General features: G+C 40.1%; 1 protein-coding gene across 1 annotated transcript in view; it reads left to right on the top strand.

Annotated features, from left to right (window-relative positions):
* The window catches only part of gnaz (guanine nucleotide binding protein (G protein), alpha z polypeptide), a 28,924-nt gene extending 7,423 nt beyond the window's left edge, over positions 1–21,501 (top strand). The window contains exons 2-3 of the mRNA XM_075455238.1: positions 6,878–8,209; positions 19,417–21,501. Coding sequence (XP_075311353.1) covers positions 7,487–8,209; positions 19,417–19,761 — 1,068 coding nt within the window. The 5' untranslated portion in view covers positions 6,878–7,486 and the 3' untranslated portion in view covers positions 19,762–21,501. The remainder of the gene's footprint in view (positions 1–6,877; positions 8,210–19,416) is intronic.
* The last annotated feature ends 1,665 nt before the right edge of the window (positions 21,502–23,166 follow it).

The following is a 23,166-nucleotide window of genomic DNA, read 5'->3' as shown; positions in this document are numbered from 1 at the left end:
ACTGTCCATTTCATCACCATGCAACTGCCTTTTTTTCCTTTAGCACCTCGCCTGCCTTTCCCTTGGCACATTTCAAATTACTGCACTGTGCAGAAAAGCTGCCAACAATTATGTTTATCTGGAGAAGGATTAGTTGGCCTCAGCATTCGTTTGCCAGACATTCTGTTATATATGCCATAATTTGGGAGAGAAATCTGTTGAAAGCTGTTCCTCTTTATGCTCTAACCAGCTCAAACATCACCTGCTGGTAACTCCCCTCTAAATTTGACACTTCAGTTCATATCAAACTGCTGTATCCTTGAAATTGTGAAGGTCCTACAAGCTGTTGAAGACAATGATTGCAGAGGTGGGCATGTCTATTGATCATCCCAGATTTTTTTCACTAACACAACACTTATTCACCGCCTCTGTGGCATCTCATAAATTAATAACGTCTCTCCTGCAGAGCGTCTTGTCTTGCTTAAAAGCTCTCGGCGTTTGGCTGGACAACTTCCTGCCCCCAGAATCTCACAAGGCCTTTCTTCCTCTCATGTGCTAATTCCTAAACACTTTTGGAGTAAACACACTTGGAGTTTTTATACAACTCTGACTTCTAACACAGAGTTGAAAAACCACACATGGCCGTTTATGACACAAAGCTCCGATATCCGACGCAGCCAAAAGGTTCGATTGCAGTTTCACTCTGGAGCAACTTAATCTTGACACAAAAGCAGTACAGACCGAGGGATTAGCCACAGTTTCACCCCTGGGGTTTCTGATATGATTGTAAAAGTCATTACTACATTCTAGTGAGACACTGACCAGAGAGCCTTGTCTCTCAGTAACCCGTCTTTGCCAGACATCTGGTGTAGCCCTAGTAAGAAGCTGGAAACGGCGTAAAACATCTGCCCTTGGATGGGAGAGCATAAGCACTGTGCAGCTGATCATGAGGCATGTGAGCTGTTAATTTCCTATGTGCATTTACTGTATGCTAGTTTGCTCGAGGGACTCTAGCCGCTTGAATGCCTCTTTAAACAACGCCAGCATTTATCATGAAAATTGACATAGAATACCGTGTATTTTAGAATAATGATTTTGACTCAATTCAACGGCCGTTTCAAAAAATGAAAAAAGCGAGGGATGGCGACAAGACACTGATCAGTTGACCTAAGCCAGGAAGTGCATAGATACGAATTTCTTTACCGTTATCAACCTTTCACATTCCCTCAGCACCAAGATGTTCAGAACAGATTAAACTGGCTGTACACGTGCTTCTCAGTGTGATCTTACAAAAAAATGTAACAGTGGCTATATTTTTCAGCTCCTTTCCCAACGCGGGTGCCAGGCCCTGGTTGCTACCTAAACGTCCTTGGCCTGCTTAGCTGTGATGAATCGGCTATTTTCTTGCCATAGTTAGTTTTGATGTAAATGGATACTAGTTAAGTGGTTGATAAATGGGAAATATGATTGCCTGCTGGTCGCCTGCTAGAGACAGCAGTTATTGTTGACAGCCTGATGCTGTGAAGCGCAGCAGTCATCCTGCCGCCTGTCGGTGGCTCTGGAGCTCCTCACCCGATCCTTTCTGAAACGCAAGCCTGTTGACCACGGCACTGACACACAGACACACCTCATTCATAAACCATTCCAAGATGACTAACATGTGCCCGTCACCTATCTCAAAACATGCTTTTCATTCACAAAAAGGTAAAATGTCCTTTGTTCATCCACCTTTGAGACAAAAAAAGAGAAAAAAAAACCCATCTATTTACATCTGGCAGTTTAATCGTTACATAGTGTGTCTATTCTATTTTTCTGCTTGTGTAATAAGTGGTTGAATTTAATTTGAATCACGTTTTCACTAGCACACCAAAATTGATTTCCCCACACATGCACACACGTTTATTCATACATTTGGTTACACTTTGTTAATTGTCGCTATTTGCCCAGTGATACCTATTTAATGACACTTAATATTTAACTACCCAAACACTTGTTTTCTCATCTTCTCAGGTGTTAATAAAAGGTCTATGCTGTTTAAAGATACACACTGCTAGGCTGTGCTCAAATGTTCGAATGTGTAATGACATATTGTCCAAACTAGCATGGCATCTGTGGACATGGAATAATGGCTTTAATCTGTAATAAATTTCATGTCTTGTCTCCAAAAGATTAAAATCACCCATCAATCTAATGTGATTGACCCTAATATTAATAGCTTTTCTGCAGACTAAAAAACAGCAGCGTGAAAAGTAGAGTAGGTTATACAATAAAAACACGTGGCAGAGTGTACTCACCTTTATTAGAGGGTGTGATTGTAATTAATTGCTGTACGGTAAAGTAATGATAGTGGGTAAGCACCTGTGAGAGCGATCAGGGGGAGCTGATGGGCCATGTGGAGAAGAAGCTGTGAAGGAAAGGATAAAGAGTTACAGGGCTCATGTTAGCTATCAAATTTCCTCAGCTCTCATGATGCATTGAGATGCTGACCTCCTTGCACGGCCCCCACAGCTCTGCGTTCTCTCATCACCCCGCCCTCACTCTACCACTCACTCCATTTCCTAGTGACACTCTTTTACTGGAAGATGGTGTGCTGGACAACCCTGTACAGTAGTTTCAGGCACAAAGAAAAAAAGCATGATTTTTCCAAATGTAATAATAGTTTTTACTATCAGTTTACTCTGGACAAAGAGCAGTAATATCAAAGTGGCGCGTGGATGAAGAGGACCCAAATCCAGTCTCAGCAAAAGGAGCCAGGCAGATAAGCACTGATAATAAACTTTATTTTAAAACAAACTGAAGGCACTGCAATAACAGGAAAACATACAATCCAAAAACACTGAACAAAACCTGGTCTTGAAATTAGACATACACCAACAGAGACAAAAAGGTTGCTAGCACTGAGCAACAAAAAACAACTAACTGAATGCAGGTGTACAGTGAGAGCAGAAAGCAAAGCTAACTGAGACAACTTAAAGGACGGACTGAGGAATCGACTACAGGACATGTAATACAGACATCCCTACATGAACTAATCAGAGCCTAACACAGAGAACATTACGAAAAACTACAGACCATGACGAGCAAACACAGATAAACAACAAAAGCTTAATTATATTAACCTTGTGCTATAAAACAGACCCAAGTACATTGTTTTTGTTTTGTTTTTTTTGCTAGTTTTAAAATGTAGCACTCTGAGGTCATTAAATTGACGTATAGTGCTTTATAAATAAAATATATATTATTACTGTTTGGGTGGGTTGTTGCAGTCAGAATATATTCTGTCTTTATAATTTAACTCTGACTCCATAACGTTGAGATCTCTGTGGCACAGTAAGACCCTGGCTGAATGTTTAGGGTGGCTGTTACGCTGCAAAGTGAATTTGAGCCATAAAAAGGTGCCTTCATTATTATATTGCTTGATAGCTATGAACATAAACATCCAATGGCTGAAAAGTCTTGCACAGTGTTTCATTATTTTTTATTTCTGCAGAAAACCAGTGCCATCCCACAGTCTCCATATCTTCCCTAAAATCAAGATCTCTTTGTAAATTCTGAAACTGCCTTTCTTTAATTAAAAAAGGCAGTTTTTGTTAGATCAGTCAAACCCAGGGGTTCTTCTCTGCATATTAAGGATCGTTAAGAGTGTAACTATGTAATTCAGACATAAAAATACCATGCTTTTTGTTTGTTTGTTTGTCTGCTATTTGAAATTTGCATGCAATTGAAATTATTACAAAGACACAAATTTCGTAACTTATTTTTGTTTAGTTTTGGCTTCTAAATGTCAAAGATTCGTGCATTTCATCCTGCTGAGTTGTGCTACACCTGTTCTTGTCTATACAATATTTGAACGAGTAGAATAATTCATATCAACTAATTGTGTGAATGATATATACTGGCTTTGCTCTGCTGGAAGACTACATCCACAGCAATTTTTAAGCATGTCAAAAACTTCAAAAAGTGCGAAACGTGTGTCCTGCAGACCACGAAAACAGAAAACTGGAACGATAACATGCGCAGCTTTAATGTGTTTCACAGGCTCTCAAACTCAGTGATGTGCATTAACCGGTTTGGCTGGCTATGCCATTTTGAGAGGTTAGTCAGGTGCCTGAAGCCATGAAACAATGCTCCATACTCTGTTTGTGTTGTGATGCTTTGTTATGGCTTTGTTCTGCTCTGTTTGTCCTCTCGGTCTTTTGAAAGTTGGACCTCACTCACTACACTCTGAGAAATGAGAAATGCAGACTATAGTTCCACCAGAAAAATGATTTCACATTTGTTACTAAGCCAACAGCATATAGGCTCTTTCAGTGTGCATCTCCTGTATTTATCACAGAATCCCCACGGGACTTCACTGCTCCACATTTATCACACACAAGGAGACTGATTTTTATTTTTTCTTAATTTCATGTTGCTAAACAGAGAGATGGAGCTTTAGAGCTATGTGAAAGCATGAGCGGTACCTGCCGACTTGAGCTTGTTATTTTCCACGGCGATAGTAAATGCGCATTAGAGCTGATGTGGTTTTGCTGCAGAGTACGGCAGTCCAAAAAAGACAGAGGCGCTAGCTTGTAAGACACTACAAGGTAACAGATTTATTTTGTTTGTACAGCATCATTTTATACTCAAACAGCAGATTTCTGCTCTTGATTAAGCCTGTTTCTAACTGTATGCTTGACCTTGATTGTGCATATAATGAGGCTCTGTGTTTGTGTGATAATGGGTAGATGTGATTGGTTTATACTAACTCTTAGCAACACAGGACTGCAGATGGAGGGAGATAGGGTGTGTGAGTGCAAGAGAAGAAATCTGTAGAGATAGAGTGCACAGAGTATGGATGGCATGGCAAAAGGTGACTGTAAAGTTGCCTCCTGTTAGTTGAAGACAGATATAACATTAAGTTTTTTTTCTTCCTTTTTCTTAAAGTTCTGTTTGGATGGATTTTTTTTTTTTCAGGTCTATTTATTTGTTTTCTTTATAAGAGAAGTGAGACGATCAATGTCATCATCATACTGTTGAGTAAAACCCCAGCGGGGAGGCAATTAGCTTTGCCTTGCACAAAGATTAAACGCATAGCTTGATGGCATGAGAATCATTAGGTGGATAGACTGAGAACCAGAACAAACCCATACAGTCGTGAGACAAGAAAAATCTTCGTTGAAGATATAAGAGTAACTGAGAAGTATGGGAGTATTTTCTCATTTTGGATGTTTTCACAAGAACACCTTCATAGCACACCGTGTACTTCCTTGAATAGTGGGGGAATTTTTGAATGCGGAACTTCAGAACATTTTTTTACTTATACTGGTTACACACTCTCCTCACCTCCCTACACTAAAATTTTTGGAGTAATTAATCTACCAAAAGAGATAACATAAACAGTAAACAAAGTTAAAGATGACTTTGACTGATGGCATTATTATCACAATTAATTCACGATCGGTTGTCAAGTGAAAATCTGATATTGTGACGTGACCGCTGAGTGAATGCACTCATTCACTCAAAAGTGGAACTGGAAGTTCACAAGTGCAGGTTTCAAACACAAGTTTTGGCCTCACTTTGTCAGACCCATAGGCAGGCTTTAGATAACTAGTATCTAAGTGCTTGAGAGCACTGTTTCTATGCTGTGGTTTGTTTCAAAGGTCATGTAACCACTAATAATTAGGTGACAATACTGAGTGAACTGTAAATATCCACGCATTTAAGTTTTAAACATCATACAGTATTATAACTCATTTATTTACACACACAATCTGTCTATCTAAGCCAGGTTTTCGACATCATTAAAGGTGGAATGTTTTTGACACGTTTCAATGTCACTGTGCAGGGTTTTCTTTTTGTTCTGTCTTTAACAATGCCAGAGCCAAATGAATAGCCAAAAAACAATAAATGACAGTCGAGACCATGCTCCCGGATGATTAGGATAAGGCTTTCCTACAACTATAGGTATCAAATCTCACAAGTAAGATGCCAACTGCAGTTCTTCAAAACACCAACTGTTCGTTAAGCTTAAACATGTAGAAAAGTGATATTTTCAGCCTCTCTCATTGACATGAAAACATTACACACAACATGATGTGGCATGTAATACCAATGCCTTTTCGTGTGAGCAGGCTGTGACACATCCACTGCACACTTGGCATGATGATATGATTTGTAAGTGCAATATAACTTAAACTTAGACTCTGTAAGTTCTGTCTAATGTAGCAAAAATGGCAATTATTTCATATGCACTGGGTCTCTCGCTGTCATCTTTGTAGGCACGTATTTACTTTAATGTGAATATGACCTATGTCTGAATGGTTTTATAGATTGATGAAACCATTAGTGTTATGCATCTCATTTCTGAAAAGGGCTTAACTGACACATCCTATCGTCTTTGTTTAATCCGTGAAGGTGCAAAAATGATCATATGCGAGGCCCGTCCACCGAGTATGTCTGTGCTCTCGATTATAGAACCAGGTTGTTAAATTAAATTGGGATTTATGGTTTTTCTGAGCTGCATGCCGACTGGTCCACTGCCCCCATCTTTTTAATGTCACATACAAGGTCTTAGTGTCAACCATTTGCAGTATTTTCTGAAAATTAAGTGTGATATTCACACTGTGACTGCCCTGCAGTTTGGAGGTGAGAGAAGAGCCCGGTATTATCAGCCTTTCAGAGAGCACGCCTACAGAATCCGTTCTGAAAACACATAGTTACGCTGCCCTTCTTGGTTGGTTGCTAGATGTTAGGAGTTGCTTCCAGCCTATGTAGTTAAATAGGCTAAATGAGTTCCATATTCAATGTACAGACATACAAAATTGTATCAATCTTTCTTTTGCAAATTCTAATATTTGTATTATATTTGTTTTAAACCTATTCCTCATGCCCCTTTCTCTCTCTCATGTGTTGGCAGGCCTCCGGTTGTCGGGGAAATAACTCACAAGAGAAGAAGCAGAAAAGATTTTATCTGGAGGATCAAGCAAAACGGGCCAAATATCAAACTAAGGTGGATAGTTGCAGAAACCAAACAAGGGCAGCACACCACAAGAGCCATGTGGGAGGAGAGTGAATGGGATTTGCTATTTGCACGCATCAAGCCCAAACACTTTTTCTGCTGACAAACACTGAACTTTCTCAAGCCTTCCACCAGAGCTTTTCCTCAGGGGCAGCCCCTGCTATGAACCCCAGCTCCATTGGCTTCAGCAGGCAGTCCAACCTCACTGCCAGGCACTGTGTGGGCATCCCACAAGTCTGGGTTCTGCCCACACAGAACTCACAGACTGCCCTTGAAAAAAAAGAAAGAAATACTCTTGAATCACTTTTCTGTGTGGTAGCTTTCCTATCTAGTGTTAAAGTGGTCTGTTGTGAAGTTTTGTCAGCCTCTTCCACTGCCAGCTCGCAGTCACAAAAACCCTCTCCAACTCTTCCAGCAGCCCCTTTTCACTCACCACTTCATTTATAATTTGCTTTCCCATCAAGCAGCAGCACGAGTTCCTTTGTGCTAACCACGTGGTGGAGGACCATGGGATGCCGTCAGAGCTCGGAGGAGAAGGAGGCAGCACGGCGCTCACGGCGGATCGACCGCCACCTGCGCTCAGAGAGTCAGCGGCAGCGGCGTGAGATCAAGTTGTTGCTGCTTGGCACCAGCAACTCTGGCAAAAGCACCATTGTCAAACAGATGAAAATCATCCATAGTGGAGGCTTCAACCTGGATGCCTGCAAGGAGTACAAGCCCCTCATCCTATACAATGCCATCGACTCTCTCACGCGCATCATCCGTGCCCTCACCACCCTTAAGATTGACTTTCACAATCCTGACCGCGCCTACGATGCCGTGCAGCTGTTCGCCCTCACAGGGCCAGCTGAGAGCAAAGGGGAGATCACTCTAGAGCTGCAAGGGGTAATGAAGCGCCTGTGGGCAGACTCAGGGGTCCAGGAATGCTTTCAACGATCCAATGAATACCACTTAGAGGACAACACTGCCTACTACCTGAATGACTTGGATCGCATCTCTGCAACCGAGTTCATCCCCACGGTGGAGGACATCTTACGCTCCCGCGACATGACCACAGGCATTGTGGAGAACAAGTTCACCTTCAAGGAGCTCACCTTCAAGATGGTGGATGTGGGGGGACAGCGTTCAGAGAGAAAGAAGTGGATTCACTGTTTCGAGGGCGTGACTGCAATCATTTTCTGTGTTGAGTTAAGTGGCTATGACCTCAAACTCTACGAGGACAACCAGACGGTAAGAAAGCGCTGTAGTCTCTCGAGTTAAGCCTAATGTCTGTCATGTGAAGAGATGCAGCATTTACTTCTGTGTGTTTAAGCTTTGAGAATACTGTACATCACTTATGGTGGACATATATTATTCATCTGACTTACTGCAGTGGATACCAATTACCTATTAGTAGCATTTAAGTTAATGCGCTTATTTAAAATGAATGACTGAACCACAAGGAACCCGAAAAGGGTTTCTTTGGTTTTCAGATTGTAAGTACAGTTTGAATAGAGGTCTGAAAGCACCAAACAAGTAACATTTGGAACGAATGATTTAAGAGTTCTGAGAAGCAGATAGAGCACGAGTCTGTTCTGCTGTGTCATTTCCTCTGTGTAGATCCCCTTCTGCAACACAAACAAACCTGCTGTGGTCACACAGAAAGACAGAGACATAAAAGGATTGTTCTCCTGTTCATAGCACAGACATACCATCTGCCCTAACATTTTTGTAATTGTGTTATTTTTGGATGTTTGAATTAGTTTGGGATAACCTTCCCAATCATCTTTGGAATTTGCTGTTTTTTTTAAATGTTTAATTTCAGTTAAAGCAGTCATTGTCTATATAAAGAGGTAGATTGTTGAATTTTACATCTCACAATTAGTAATTACTTCCACTGACGAACATTTTGAGCAATTAAAAGGGACTCATGCTACTTAATAGTCCTTACCCCTGGGTATTATGCAATTTAAGCCAGATCTCTTGAGATAGATGTGACCTCTTCTACAAACTGGACCTTTGAGTGTGTAGATTAAATGCACATGCTCTACTTGTCCCAAATGAAATAGCGTATGTTTAAGTTAGGATCATCCAAACCGTAACCAATAGATGTTTTTACAGACTGACAACCAACCGTCTAATGGAGGCTGTCTGTGGGGAACAAATGTGAAGAGTGTTAATTCATTAATAAAAAAATCAATTGTCCACCTGAAACAATGCGTAAGATCTGAATGATCTTTGCTGTCACAGAAAAGTCTAATGTGAAGGTTAGACAGCCAGAAAAACAATACTTATTTCTTCTTTTGGTAGATATTCTTAACGCCACGTACGACTCCGCATTTAGTCAATTTTTATTTTCCTGTTGTAGGAGCAGTGTTACAGATGTTTCACAGTTTCACACAAGGATGTTATCATTATTATTTTTTTTTGTTAAGGCATAAAATTAAAGAGAAAACTTGGCACTAAATAAGCAAATGAATAAATAAAACTATACTTCTTCAGAATGTTGGGCTGTATGTGTAAGAGCAAAGAAAAGCACATCTATGAAGCTCTTTTTACATATTGTAAAGGTTGCATTTTAGAGGATAACACAAAGAGAATTGTGCAATAGTGACAAAACAGCAAGGGTATTTCCCAGCGTAAAATATCCTGCCATGTCAAACATGGTGACAATAGAAGATGAGGCAGCCAATAGTAGCTGTGGTTCTGGGGCCGGGGTGGGAGCCATCAATGAAATCTTGATGGGATACACATTGATCCAACTGTGTGCTTTTATCCGTGGTGCTGGAACAGGTTTGTCATGCGGCCACTTGGAGCAGAGTTTTCCCAAACTTCACACAAACAGCACTGTGGTTTGTTCTACAATGAACAACCGCGTTGTTGTCAACAGCTGTTGCTGTGTTTAATCAAGAACGTTTGACTGGCAAAACACACGTGTGTCATTGTCTCGAAGAAAAGGCAACCGTTGTAACACCGGAGAACTATTAATGCTAGCTAATTCTTTCTTTGCAGATTACTTATTCTTCCCCTTGCCTCTCAGTGTATCTAGAACAACTCCATGCACATCCTAAATAAAATAGCACTGGACAAACTACTTGCACAATCCACTGAGTTGGTTCAGTTTTGTTCAATAAGTTGTAAACTTTATCTGCATTCATGGTCCTTATGCAAAGTTCTTTAGATGGCAGTTTTACCAGACTGACTTAAAAAAAAAAATGTAAATAGTTAATGAATTTATGTAAGCAATGACATATCTTGTAAATCTGTGTAGATAACAGTGGCTGGTCTTTGCTATCTCCTCTTCGTGGTTGTGGAATTTGAATGATTTCTTATCCATAGCATAACCATTTCTTTATCTGAGTGTTTTGGAATAGTTGGGCAGTTATTGCTTGTTTAACTGCCTCTGAGATAATAAAAGATCAACAACAGCATTTTTTGACTAGTCGCAGCAGTGAGGGGTCATTTCCCCCTTTCTTTAATGGCATGATCACAATTTCTTCCAAGAGCGTTCCAGAATGCAAGCTCACCTTTATGTCCTCCAGTCAACTCCAGAAATAGCGAAAGCAGGGAAACTTTGTCACCGCTGTAACTGAACTGGCCTGATAATTTGCAGGCTGCACGTTTAAAGCAGGATGTACACTGTGCCAGGTTGGAACATGAAATCAATTAGTTTTATAGGTTAAAAATAAAGTCTGAGGAGAAAATGCAGTATGGTGTTAATTGAGTTCACATAATAAAGTGTGAGGTTGTACCTGTGAGAATTAGCAGATTGTGCAGGCACTTTGTAGCAATGGGAGTTCACTGGTGTGAGAAAAAAACCCCAAAAACTTTTAGTGTTCAAAGATAGGAGAGGAAAAGAAAGCAACGGCTCCAAAGTACCACAAAGAACCCCCTATAGTGTATAGAAGAAAAGAAGCAAAAGTTACGTGTCATGTAGCCATTAGCTTTAGAAATGTCTGCAATTTCTGTCAATAATGCTTTGTGGTTTGGTTGACTACTATATTTATACGTTTATTCAGTTTAACACAAAAGAAAATAGGCTACAAATCATTTTGAACAGAAACAGGATTTTTCTCAGTTGGGGTTCGGCTGTAGAAATGTGCACTGCACTGCTAATTATTCCTATTTTCAGTGGCCAGACTGTGACATGCAGCCTTATGTGATTCAGGTGACACCCTTCCACAAATAGTCTGCCTTTGTGTCCCCATTAACCGCATTAGCATTGAGTATATAGGGCATTTTAGATTGGGGCGCATTTTACTGTACATCTGCTCTTTAAAGCTGCAGTCTGCAGGATTTGTTGTTGTCATACGTAAAGTCCTAATTTTTGGCATTTTAAGGGTTTACATGATCTATCAGAACGCTTGAAGTTGAAAACGGTGACCTCCGTAGTCGCAAAATGCAAGAAATGCTTATTTTTTAACCGAAAAATAAAAAGTTATTCAACTTCCTGTCCCGCCCCATCAAAACACACGAGACCTCGTGCAGGTCTACGTGCACGCCAGATTCGCGTACACAACTCCTCATTCATCAACTCACCTGTCATTTGCGATCATGGAAGACACAGTAAGTAGACTAGCCCGTAATGAAGTTCAATAGTCTAGATAAATAAGCGTGGGGATGAGCCTACCTTGTATCGCGCGTGCACAATCGGTGATTGACAGGCAGCAGAGCCCAGCTCGTAACCTGATTGGTTACCTTTTACCGGTCCGGTCTGCAATTTTGTAAACAAACCTGCTGGCTTTGGAGGGACCTAGCGGGACATATAGGGGACCTAGAGAACTCATTTTTTTTTGTATTGGGGTATTTAATGTACTACTTTCAGAATCCCCGGACAGTTCCAGGCATTATGCTTGAAAAAGAGTTGCAGACTGCAGCTTTAATGTTACCACCGGGCTATTTGTCATGATCAGGAATTCACAGGGGTTTTCTTTCGCTCAATGATAGATTGTAGTCAAACATCCTGATACTACTTGTTGTTTTTGAGGGAGAAGTATCACAGATCTAATTAATGTTGATGCTCATTTTTTTTTCCAAGATGACTCTTTCATGGCCAGTATGGAGAGCTAGCTCGTTAGCCACATTCATTGATTGTGACTGTGGTGCGAGATTATCAAAGCAAATATCGTGCCAACGCTCAGTCATGTGAATCCTTTGAGGCTGTACTCAAACTATGACAAACATACATCAGCACACAGTCAGATGGATTGGTCTTTGCACGTTGCTGTGAGACAGCCAGTTTCTTACCAATAAGATCATTTCGCTGAATAACTCTGTCATGAACACCTACTCGTTTCTCTGTGCCAGTGGTTTTTAGCCTTTTTTTTTAAGCAAGGAAAATGTCACGCCTTACCACCAGTTCTTACTGGTCATCAACAGTGATAGGGAAAGGAATAAATATAAAAGGATCAAAGCTGAAGAGCATCAACAAAATCTTGATGCAAAATCTGATATTTTCTAAACAAATTACATTCATTCAAGTTATTTTCACCTCGTAATTTTTCCCTGGTCATCAACACACCCTTTGAAGTGTCTCTATGGCACCACCAGAGTGGCCTACTTCTCAGTTTAGGAACTACTGCTATGTGCATTTCTCAAAAGGATAAGAAGCAATACTTTCAATATTACCTCATGTTACTCAGAATGTAATTTTTCCAGATTTCTTTGGCTTAAAAGAGACAAGTTTGAGTTTGAGAGAGACACACTTTGATGATCACAAGGGCAAATTAGGCAAAATCCAGCAAATATGATTGTCAATATGTTAATAGCAATAGGTCTCTAGTTGAATTATTATTTTTTGTAGAATGTAGGCAAATAGCTATTTATATCTTATGTAATCAATTTCATCCTTCTACCAATGGTCTCCTGATAGATATAACTGTGACTTTATGTCAACACTTGGATAGAAAATATGTCCGTTTAGTGCAGGCCATCAAGCTGTAACCTTAAAAAAGAGTGCAGCATTATGTATCAGCAGATCTATTGTAAAGTATAACACTTTGATGATAATCATCTACAGCATTGAAACTGAATCTTGAGCTGACTGAGTCATGTTTCTAAGAAAATGACATACATTTTCCAACAGTTCTAGCTGGCCTGACCAATAAAGACATTTTTTTAGATAGGGAACAAAGACACGATTGCAATCTTGATTTAACCTTTAGCAAAAGAATCTGAAACTTAACATTGACAAAATAACCGGAACCTTAAAAAGTACCAGGCTGAAAACAAGGGTTGTCATAAATTTAGTTATTACATTCACAAACTAGATTTAACAGTTTTGAGTACATTAGGAGGCTCTGTGAGGGCATGACCTAAGTCACATGTTGTAGTTTAAAACTATAATGATGGAAAACTACAGAAATGGTTGATTACATTTGCCGTTAAGTTCTTGCAGAGTACATTGTTTGATACATAATGGCACATTTGCAAGAATTTTTTCTTTGGAGATATATAACTAATTGCAACACTTGCATTAGTAAGATCCCACCTTCAACTCAGTGAAAATGCTGATATCAGATCATTAATATTAAACCCAGCACTGACACTACGTTAGTCCATGAAAAATTTGCAGTGAAATAATCCACAACAAAATCACAGATTCAAGTTTCCAGATCAGAAGTGACTCATCAATTTGCACTTAAGGGCTGTTCTTACTTATTTTATCTTTTGGTTTAAGTTTAAAATGTAGCAGCCTGTGAACCCAAATGTTTTTAAATAAATATGTGTGAAAAAAGTTTAATCAAGTTTTATCTCATCAAAAAGCAAACAACATAATTAATTTTCATTCAAGTTGGATGGTGCAGCAAAAGATGAAAAAGCTCGGTGTGGATTGAAAAAGGTATTTAGTCTTTTTAAGAGATTTGTCGATTTTGATGCACACATGTAAGTATGAGGAGCCCTGGCAGAGCAACAGCATGTGTAGATTTATAAAAAAGATCAGCTGCTTTGAAGAGAAAAAAAGTGTCCTTTCCAAACGGTGCCCCTTTTTGTTTTGCTTGTGATCATTTGAATCATTTCAGTCTTCAAAGACGCACTAGCAGACAACAAAACATCCAATTGGGACAACACCGGTTCAGTTCCAAAGCACAAACTCACTCAAGACAGAAAATACACCATAATAATTGCACTGCATTTACCCATCAACCCATTCCCTGATGCATTTTCCCTGTCCCATCCCTGTCTTCATAATGAATCGGTTGCCATGGTTACTGTTGCTTAGCAACAGGCCAGTCAAATGCTCCTAATCCTGTGCTGTTGACAGTGGGCTGTGACTAGGGAGGGGAGGATGAGAAAGGGAAAAAAAATGGGGGGGTGGGGGGGTGTGGTTGCATGTGCATGTGCATGTGCATTGCGTGCCTGTGTAAGTGCTTATGGGTGTGTTCTTAGGCATATTTTGTGCAGGTTTATATGCAACAGTTGAAACTGAACAACTGCAGAGAATTCAGGGTAAAAATGGTAAAAATGAAACGAATTGTTGAAGCTTCTGTTTGGCAAACATCAGCCCTGACTGCACTGGCTCTACATCTAATGTTTGACTTATTTGATCAATAACAAAAAAAATCACATGCCACATGAAAGCATGCCGGAAACTTACCAGAAAGGTTTCATGTTTTTATGTATTAGAAAAACTGTCGTATGTGCTTTTCCGTTCAAGCCGCAGGTGAAGACTATCTGTAAGGAGACCTGAATGTAAAGCAACTTTTTTTCAGTGTCATTTACTTTAATTCATAGAGTCATCAGATTTGTTTCAGAGCTGTGTCTGACAAGGATTCAGGAATATTCTCAGCCGCAGCCTCCGAACTGGCAAAAATGGATAATCAAATGCAATGCTATCATGGGCCTTTGCAAAATTGCAAAATGGTTTAGTGCAAAGGAAAACCTAATGAGACAGTTTCAAATTCGCAGAGTTTGAGTCAGAATTTCTTAAAAGCATTTGAAATATTTCATCATGGTGTCAGTCTAAAGTCTTTACTACACAACAGCTGCATAGAACACATTTCCTCAGTTGTTATCTCACCCATCGTTACAAAGCAATCGCAGTACAGTTTGTTAGTCTGTAAGCGAGATAATGCAAAAAACCGCCAGCGCTTTGCTAATGTCTCATTATTCTCACATAGTCTTGTTTTACAGTGGAACTTTACTCTCACGGATTACAAATTAAATTAAAGCCCATTTGAACTACAGAAGACTAGCTTATAGTGCTGGGCGGTATGACCAAAAATACGTATCACAGTATTTTTTCACGGTATCACGGTATTTTTTTTCATGCATAATTAGGTGTTCACAGCATTTTCTACAGATTGAGAACAGAATTACTGCAGTAGATTAACTTAGGATGGTCTATTTTACCATCATAGAATAACGCCCCACAAAATGATGCTGTTTACAAAGAAGTGCTACTCATGATTCTAATGAAGTGAGGAATCGGAATGCAAACACAATTGCAGTCAAAATACAGAACTTTTACTGTGCAAATTTCAAACATCTTTTATGAAAATCAATACAAAAAAGTAGTGCAACTTAATTATATTTTTGCATACGCGTCTTGAAGAGACATTTGGCTCGACTTTTCTTTTGCTTTCCCCGTGTTACCTGCTGATGTGGCAGGTGCTGACCTTAACTTCATGCATTCTTGATATTCTAAGAAATGCTTACGACTAAGGTGATGGAGCAAATTGCTCGTGTTGCCACCTCCAGCGACAACTGTAGCCCGACAACACTTGCATAAAATGGTTGTTTGGTCGACATCGGATTTTTCGAAACCAAAAAACTTCCAAACTACAGACACGGCTCCTTTTTTGGCACAAGTTCTTCTGTGTCAGCATGTTCTACTAGTTCTGCAGCTTCGATTTGGGAACTTTCCATGTCTATCCTATCCACCTTCACCTTCGCGTAACGCAAGTGCTTATTACCACCTCGCACCCATAGACAGTAAACATGCGTGTTTAGAAGCGCAACACTGAAAAGGGTCCCGTCTCAAACACTAGCCCCTTTCACACTGCCGAATAACCCGCGTTTAATTCGCGAATTTAGCGTGTCCGCTGTTGTGTTCACACTGCCGACCCGGGCTGCCGCGTCAACTCGACTCGCCTTTCGACCTGCGTCGGACCCTAGTCTTTTTGCCGAGCCGAGTTTGATGTGAACACAATCGACGCGGGTCGGACGTGGGCGTGACGTGAGGAGTTTAAAAGACAGAATGGACAACTGATTCAGAACAACAGCGACAGGTGAGGACAAGTTTTACTCTGTTTTAGCCTACATCAAGTTGGAGACATTTTTTAATATGGCCAACTGGTGAGACAAGGAGGTCCGCGAGCTCCTCAGCCCCCGAGCAGAGGACGTTATTTACCGCCACATTTCGGGGACGGTGAAAGATGGACCTCTGCTGGAAGGGCTGGCGAGAAAGATGGGAGAGCGCGGTTTCCCACGCAGCAAGACGCACCGTAAAGTAACATTTCCATGAACTGCATTGCAAAAATGATTTCTCAAGGTGTCCCGCCATCGTTTGTTTGAAAAAATTTGATGCAGACAGGTGTATTTCACCCTACCTCCGACGCATGGCTTGTGCCTACGTCATTGTACACGCCCAGCATTTTCTGTGTTTCGTGTGACGCTCTGCCACTAGGCAACGGCCCCTGAACTCGGCTTCAGGCGACACGGGTCACCCTGACACGCCAAGCGTTCACATTGCTCGACGCGGGTCGAAGGTGCAATTTGGACCCGCTAAGATAGCGGGTCGCAGTGTGAAAGGGGCTACTGTCGCGCGACGCAGCGTTCCCCCCGTTGTGTAATCAAATACACCGGTATGGCGGTATATTAAAAATTCATATCATAACGAAATCATAAACCGGTATTCGGTGTGAACCGGTATACCACCCAGCACTACTAGCTTATCTAAATAGAATAACGCAGTTCTAAAGCAAACGAAAAAGAGCAGATAAATGAAAGAAAAAACACTATTCTTGTAAGGTAGAAACATTTAAAATGAACTGTAATGAATAACGCACATGTGGCTGCAAACTTAAAGGACTTGTATGTATGGAAACAAAGTAATGGCACTGTGATGAACCTCCTCATTAATACTTAAGCTTAATTAAAGCTTGTGTCTCTCTTGAGAGCTCTGACAGAAGGAGGTGAGGGGGTAAGACAGTATGTGTGTGTGTGTGTGTGTGAGCATATCTATGTATCAGTGGGTGTCTGAAACGAAGGAAGGGGGTCTTGCATGCTTTAGCGCTCCTGGGTGCCTCCCCCTAGCCCCCACCCTTCCACTCCCCATTAAGAAATCTTACTGTACAAGTGTTCAAGTGGCCAGCTGAAGAGACTAGAGACTCCCTGGGCTCAGCAGTCTGTGTCCTACTCGACTCTCAAAGCAGCTGCACTCTTGTTTTGACACCCCGGAAAGAGGAGGAGTGAGGTCAGAAAGGCTGACAGGTTTTTGTGTTGTATACAATATTTAGTCTTTACTTGTGGGGATATACGCCAATAGAGAATGGAGAGCTGGTGTTTCATCATGTGACAGAACAGAACAGGAAGCAATACGTAGGGATGAAAGAAAGAGCCATTTTAATACATCAACATGGAACTGATTCTACAGACGCTATTTTGCCGATGATGTTGAATGGAACCACACATGCCTGAAATTTGTACGGCATGTACAGACATCATTTTATTTCTTCAGTGTGTGTTGGACTACTTTGAACTCAACTTTGGAAAACTCTTCTGCTAAAACCTGACCAGGATTTTTGTAATTAATGGGTGCTGAAGCACTATTTCTTGGTTGAAACATTTGAACTTTTAAGAATTCATTATATTATTATCAGCTGCTTTCAGAGCATGTTTTTGTGGTATCAAAGGGCTGCATGCTCCCCCGCTGTGTCAAAACTTTTTTCATCATTCTCCAAAATGACCGCATTTACACCACTGAATAAGCATGGTTTGCTTTGAATCTGCCAAGTGATTGCCTAATCCTAAGCCATTCCCCTCTGTATCTTTTAAATTTTTTTTTTTTCCTTTTTCATGCTGTGCAGATCTTGTGATTTGCTCAGAGCATCATGCTGTTTCTGTAACCTTTTAAACAGGAGTCCTCCATCTGACAACCTCCCAGTCACAAGCTACTGGCCACTCGCCACATGCCAGCAGCTGCCACGAACAGATCAACTCTCTTTTTCTTTGTTTTCTCTTATACATTCAACATCACATGAGCGCCGACTGTAAGGAGACTCAAAGGGGCATGCATACACACACACACACACACACACACACACACACACACAGATGATCACAGGTTTTTTCCACTTCAAGAATAACATTCTCCAAGTTAGATGTAAAATAATAGACTCGTTTGAAAAGATTATTTAGCATTAATAATATAGTAATATATACATATATATATATATATATATATATATATATATATATATATATATATATATATATATATACATATATATGTGTGTGTATAATAGTAAGAATTTATTAATGATCTTGCATGTAAACTCAAACGAGTTGCTGGGTGGGTTGTGGACACCGGATCAATAACCATCAATGTTCTTATTCAGGTTATCAATCTTTTGTTGATGATCAATTTGTGTGCAGACCCGACAGGCATTAGTTTTTTTCATTATAAAGTTGTGGACCGAACTAAAGAGGAAACATAAGAAAATAAGGAGGCTGTATGGCAATAAACGATAATCAACAAGCATTTATCCACTGGTATTAAAATGTATAGACGAATCAGAGAGTCATAATGCACTTAAAAAATGAAAGAATAAACCATACTTTAGGTATCTGAATTAATCATAGATCCAGGCTTCAAGTGAAAAAAGTCCATGTTGCTTTCATTATCCATCTCAGAGCTGTTGTAAGTCTCAGCAGAAGGATGTTTCTGTGATAACAAACTATAAGAGGTTACAGCAGTCTTGTCCTCAGTGTGCACCAACTGTCTGTCAACAGTTTTTGTCTCCACACAATCCACTCCAATTTTCATCTTCACAGCGTGAGTTGTTCCAGTAATAAACAGAAATAGTTGCAAGAGTGCAACACGCCTTCTGTGACCGATCGTTTCACAGCACTGGACTTCGAGAAAGCGAGCAGTGGTTTAAGATGTAATTAGCTGTTTCAGCAGAGTTCAAACACAGGTCTTCGTCTGTCTTAGTCTCAAATCTCTGTTGACACAACAGACAAGTCATACCTTTGGTTAGTCAAGTGAACATCTGTGGCGCGTGCCTCTTATCTTCAGTATCACCCTGAATATTTGTTTCGGGACCTTCTCCGTCTAATTTTCTCACCTTAATGGCAGATCACGTCATGTCTTATTACATTACTAAGGTTAGATAGTGTGATAAACTGTGTTGATTTGGGTAGGTACTTCAAAGTAGCTATTTTTTTTATTTGTTCTTAGCTGTGAAATCATTTTTCTGATGGTCTTTATCTTTTCTATTTCCGTGCCCACACAGAGCCGCATGGCCGAGAGCTTGCGTCTGTTCGACTCCATCTGCAACAACAACTGGTTCACCAACACGTCACTCATCCTCTTCCTCAACAAGAAGGACTTGCTGGCTGAGAAGATAAAGCGCATTCCTCTGACAGTGTGCTTCCCTGACTACAAAGGTCAAAACACCTATGAGGAGGCAGCTGTCTATGTGCAACGGCAGTTTGAGGACCTCAACCGCAACAAGGAGACCAAGGAGATCTATTCGCACTTCACGTGTGCCACCGATACCAGCAACATCCAGTTTGTGTTCGACGCCGTCACGGACGTGATCATCCAGAACAATCTCAAGTACATTGGGCTATGCTAGGATCTGACACTTGGTTGGCGATGGGGGAGGGGGTTTGGGTGGGTGGGGTGGGTTAAAGCGGGCAGCTTGGTAGCGGTAGGCCCGCCGTCAGGCTGGATAAGCAAAGGCATTTTAGGCTGCCTGATGGTTTATCTCTTTGAAGAGCTGAAACAGAGAACTGGAAAGGAAATAAGGTAGTAGGATGGTCAGGGGTGGACGACACTGTAGATTCAACTGAAACAACAGAGCCAACGGGCCATGGTCGAGATGGGATTTTTACCCTATGTGTTTGCACTGAACATGAGTATGCAGAGACACCCGAACGCACACAAAACACAAAACATGTCAAAACACACATCCTCATGGTTTGCTCACACACAAGATCTTCAGATCGACAGTCAAGGTCTTGTTTGACAAGGTGACACTGGAAATTTGAAACAGCTAACCCAACCTGCCAGTCAAACCTTAGAAGGTATGCACTGGCAGTTTTCTTTACTCATGTCTCCTTTATGTTATTTGCCTGAGTCAATTAATGCTGCTTTACAAAAAGCACTTTTGACAGAATCAATGCTCTCTTTTGGATCTTCACCCAAACAATAGGAAACTCTGAGTGCACCTGATGAGACGAAGACAGAGAGAGCCTCTGTTTCTGGGGAAAAAAAAAAAACAAAGTCGGTAGACATGATGTCACAGGGTTTTTTGCCTACAAGAGGAAACTGCCACAGTCTAAAGTCAAAGTGAAACGTGTTTTTTTTTTTTTTTTACACACTATTTCTGTTCTTTCCCCTGGTCGACCCTCTGATGTTGTTTGTTTCCTCTTACTTTTATCTATTTGTGCTTTAAAAAGAATAATATGTCTCTCAAGCCTGCCCTTTATAGCAGGTCACTGACTTATAATACCAAGAGTATGTTACACGCTGCAGAGTAAAAAAGTATTTACGATCATTCCAGTTTCCAGCAAGAGACAACAAAAACAGTGCCAAGATCAGTTTGTAAATAAAATCAGATCCCATCTGTTCATTTTTTTTTCGTTTCGTTTTTATGGACAAATACATTAAAAAAACATGCATGATTTTGTTACTTTGGGATACTAATACATTATTTTCTTTGGAATTATGTTTCACTTTTCCTAGGTTTTAAATAATATATTCCCAAAAATATATATAAAAGTCAAACACTGTGTACGATTGTACAGTTGTCAGAGAGGAATCTATTGAAAAAGATATATATAGATATATATATATCTATATATATATAATAACAGTTATAATAATGTTATGATGACAATGAAGAGGATTACAATGACATTGGTGATCACAGTGCTGACAACAAAAAACTCACTTTTAAGTTATCATGAGAGGAAAAGGTGAATCAAAAGAGAACAAGACTTCAGGCGAATATAAAGAAAAAAAAAGACACAAACCTTGAAAGTTCAATCTTTCCTTGCATTATCTAAGTGGAAATTGTAAAACAGTCAGTCAGTATGATGTGTAAATATACTGTAAGGTACACTCTTTGTTCAAATGAAAATAACGGTTGAGTTGGGATTCTGTTGGTGAGATAAAGAGAGAGTGAGGAAGAGGATCCCTCTCCTCTCCTCCTCTTACCCTTTCTTTTCAGTTCAGAGATCAACTCAGCCAAGGGCTTCAGGCTTGACTTTACAGGATGTCCACTTCAACAAAAGAAAAAAAAACAGAAAAAAAACAGTGACATGAGAAATATAAAAAGGACAATAACTATGAATAAAACAACTTATGCAAATTTTTATGGTATAGTGGATGTGTTTTTGGGTGGTTATTGTCTCAACAGTGCTTTAAATGTGTTTGGGATGGGAATGATCACAGTGCTACGAGCCCTCTCGGCCGCGAGTCTTTCTTGTTCTGTTCAAAGTATGAATCAAATGACTTGCAATCTAGAATAGGATGTCCTGTCCGAAATCCATGCTTCTACCCTGAGTGCCCAAAATCACGTCATAAAAAAAAGAGTTTGTACTCTCTGTACAATGTAGCCACTGGAGCAAGAAGAATTTGGGCATGAAGTATGCAATTAAATTACTCCTGAATGAACTTGGCCTCTGTGTGATGGGATGACAGGGTACAGTGGCAAACAGATTCCACTCTAATTAGTCTATAAACTCTAGCTGACCCAACAAGTCTGCTGACAGGTCTGTCAAAGTCTACAAATAACTCTTCTAAGGGTTAAATCTCACAAGATAGTAGAGATTAGAGTTTACTCAGGACACATATGATGCTCTAAAGAAAAGGTCTTTCAGAAGAGAGAGGAGACTTCTACAAGCTGACAATAAAAGCCTTATTATTATGGCCTATCCAACCAGTAGCAGTTTAAACTCTTTGCTGGAGTACAGTTCACTTACACTTGGGATATTGTTTCATTTTAAGTTTAAAAAGTATTTAAGCATTGATATGGCACATCAGATGACCAAACATACAAGAAAACTACAATCCCGTGTGGCTGGTGGTTTTTATCTCTTGCTCGTCTTATCTTAATTTAGATCTGTGTGTCAAGCATATTTTCAGTCACGGGGATATTCTTTTGGGATTGATTTCAGCAGCGGTGGGAATTTGTTTGAGGGATGAACAAAAATAAAAATCACTGCTGATAAATGGAGAGTTTTCCTGAAATCATGCCTTGTGACTGTCATGTGGTCGGGGTCAGTGCCAGCTATAAAAATGACTGAGTTACAGAGTGGTCGCCAAAAATAAATCAAAGGAAGTATAGAAATGCAGTGTATTTATTCATTCAATTGAACCACGAGGTAACTTTAAGTGATATTTTAAGTACGAAGTGCTCAGCTGTGGGGCTCAGGGTTTTTGTCAGGACTCTTCCGTCACAAGGTGGTGCTAAGCAGCTGATGGAGTAATTACACATACGCAGATGGAGGTAATGCAAACCTAGTGACTCTAAGGGAAACTGCTATGAATTAATAAAGGAGTGTGATATTGCTTCACTGAGAATACTTACACATTAAGGAGAAGTAATAAAGCCTTCTTGCAATGTATGATCAGAGAACTGAAAAATACACCACACCCAAATCGGATGATTGTCCAAATGAACATATCTCATAGCCCAATTATATTTCTGTTAACAGTACAATATGATGTAAACAAATTAACACTATTTAACACTTTTTCTGAGACTTAATAAGCATCTTTAAAGGCAGCTTTACTGTTCTGATCTGCTTCTGAAGATTTGAGGAAGGGTTACTTCTTTCTGCATTGGTCAAGTTCGGGTCAAGTTTCCTGAGGACTTCAACACTTTCACAAAAACCTTCTTAGAAACCCAAACATTTTTGATAATGTTAGGTCTGGACCTCCGGCAAGCAAAGAAATATTCCTGGCAGATCTCAAGTTACAAGGTAAGATGAACAGCTAGCCTGGATCATGATACTCAAGTACTTTTCCTGTC

Source organism: Odontesthes bonariensis, chromosome 22 (assembly GCF_027942865.1).
Source record: "Odontesthes bonariensis isolate fOdoBon6 chromosome 22, fOdoBon6.hap1, whole genome shotgun sequence".
Classification (NCBI taxonomy): Eukaryota; Metazoa; Chordata; class Actinopteri; order Atheriniformes; family Atherinopsidae; genus Odontesthes; species Odontesthes bonariensis.
This window is presented reverse-complemented; position numbering and strand designations above follow the sequence as displayed.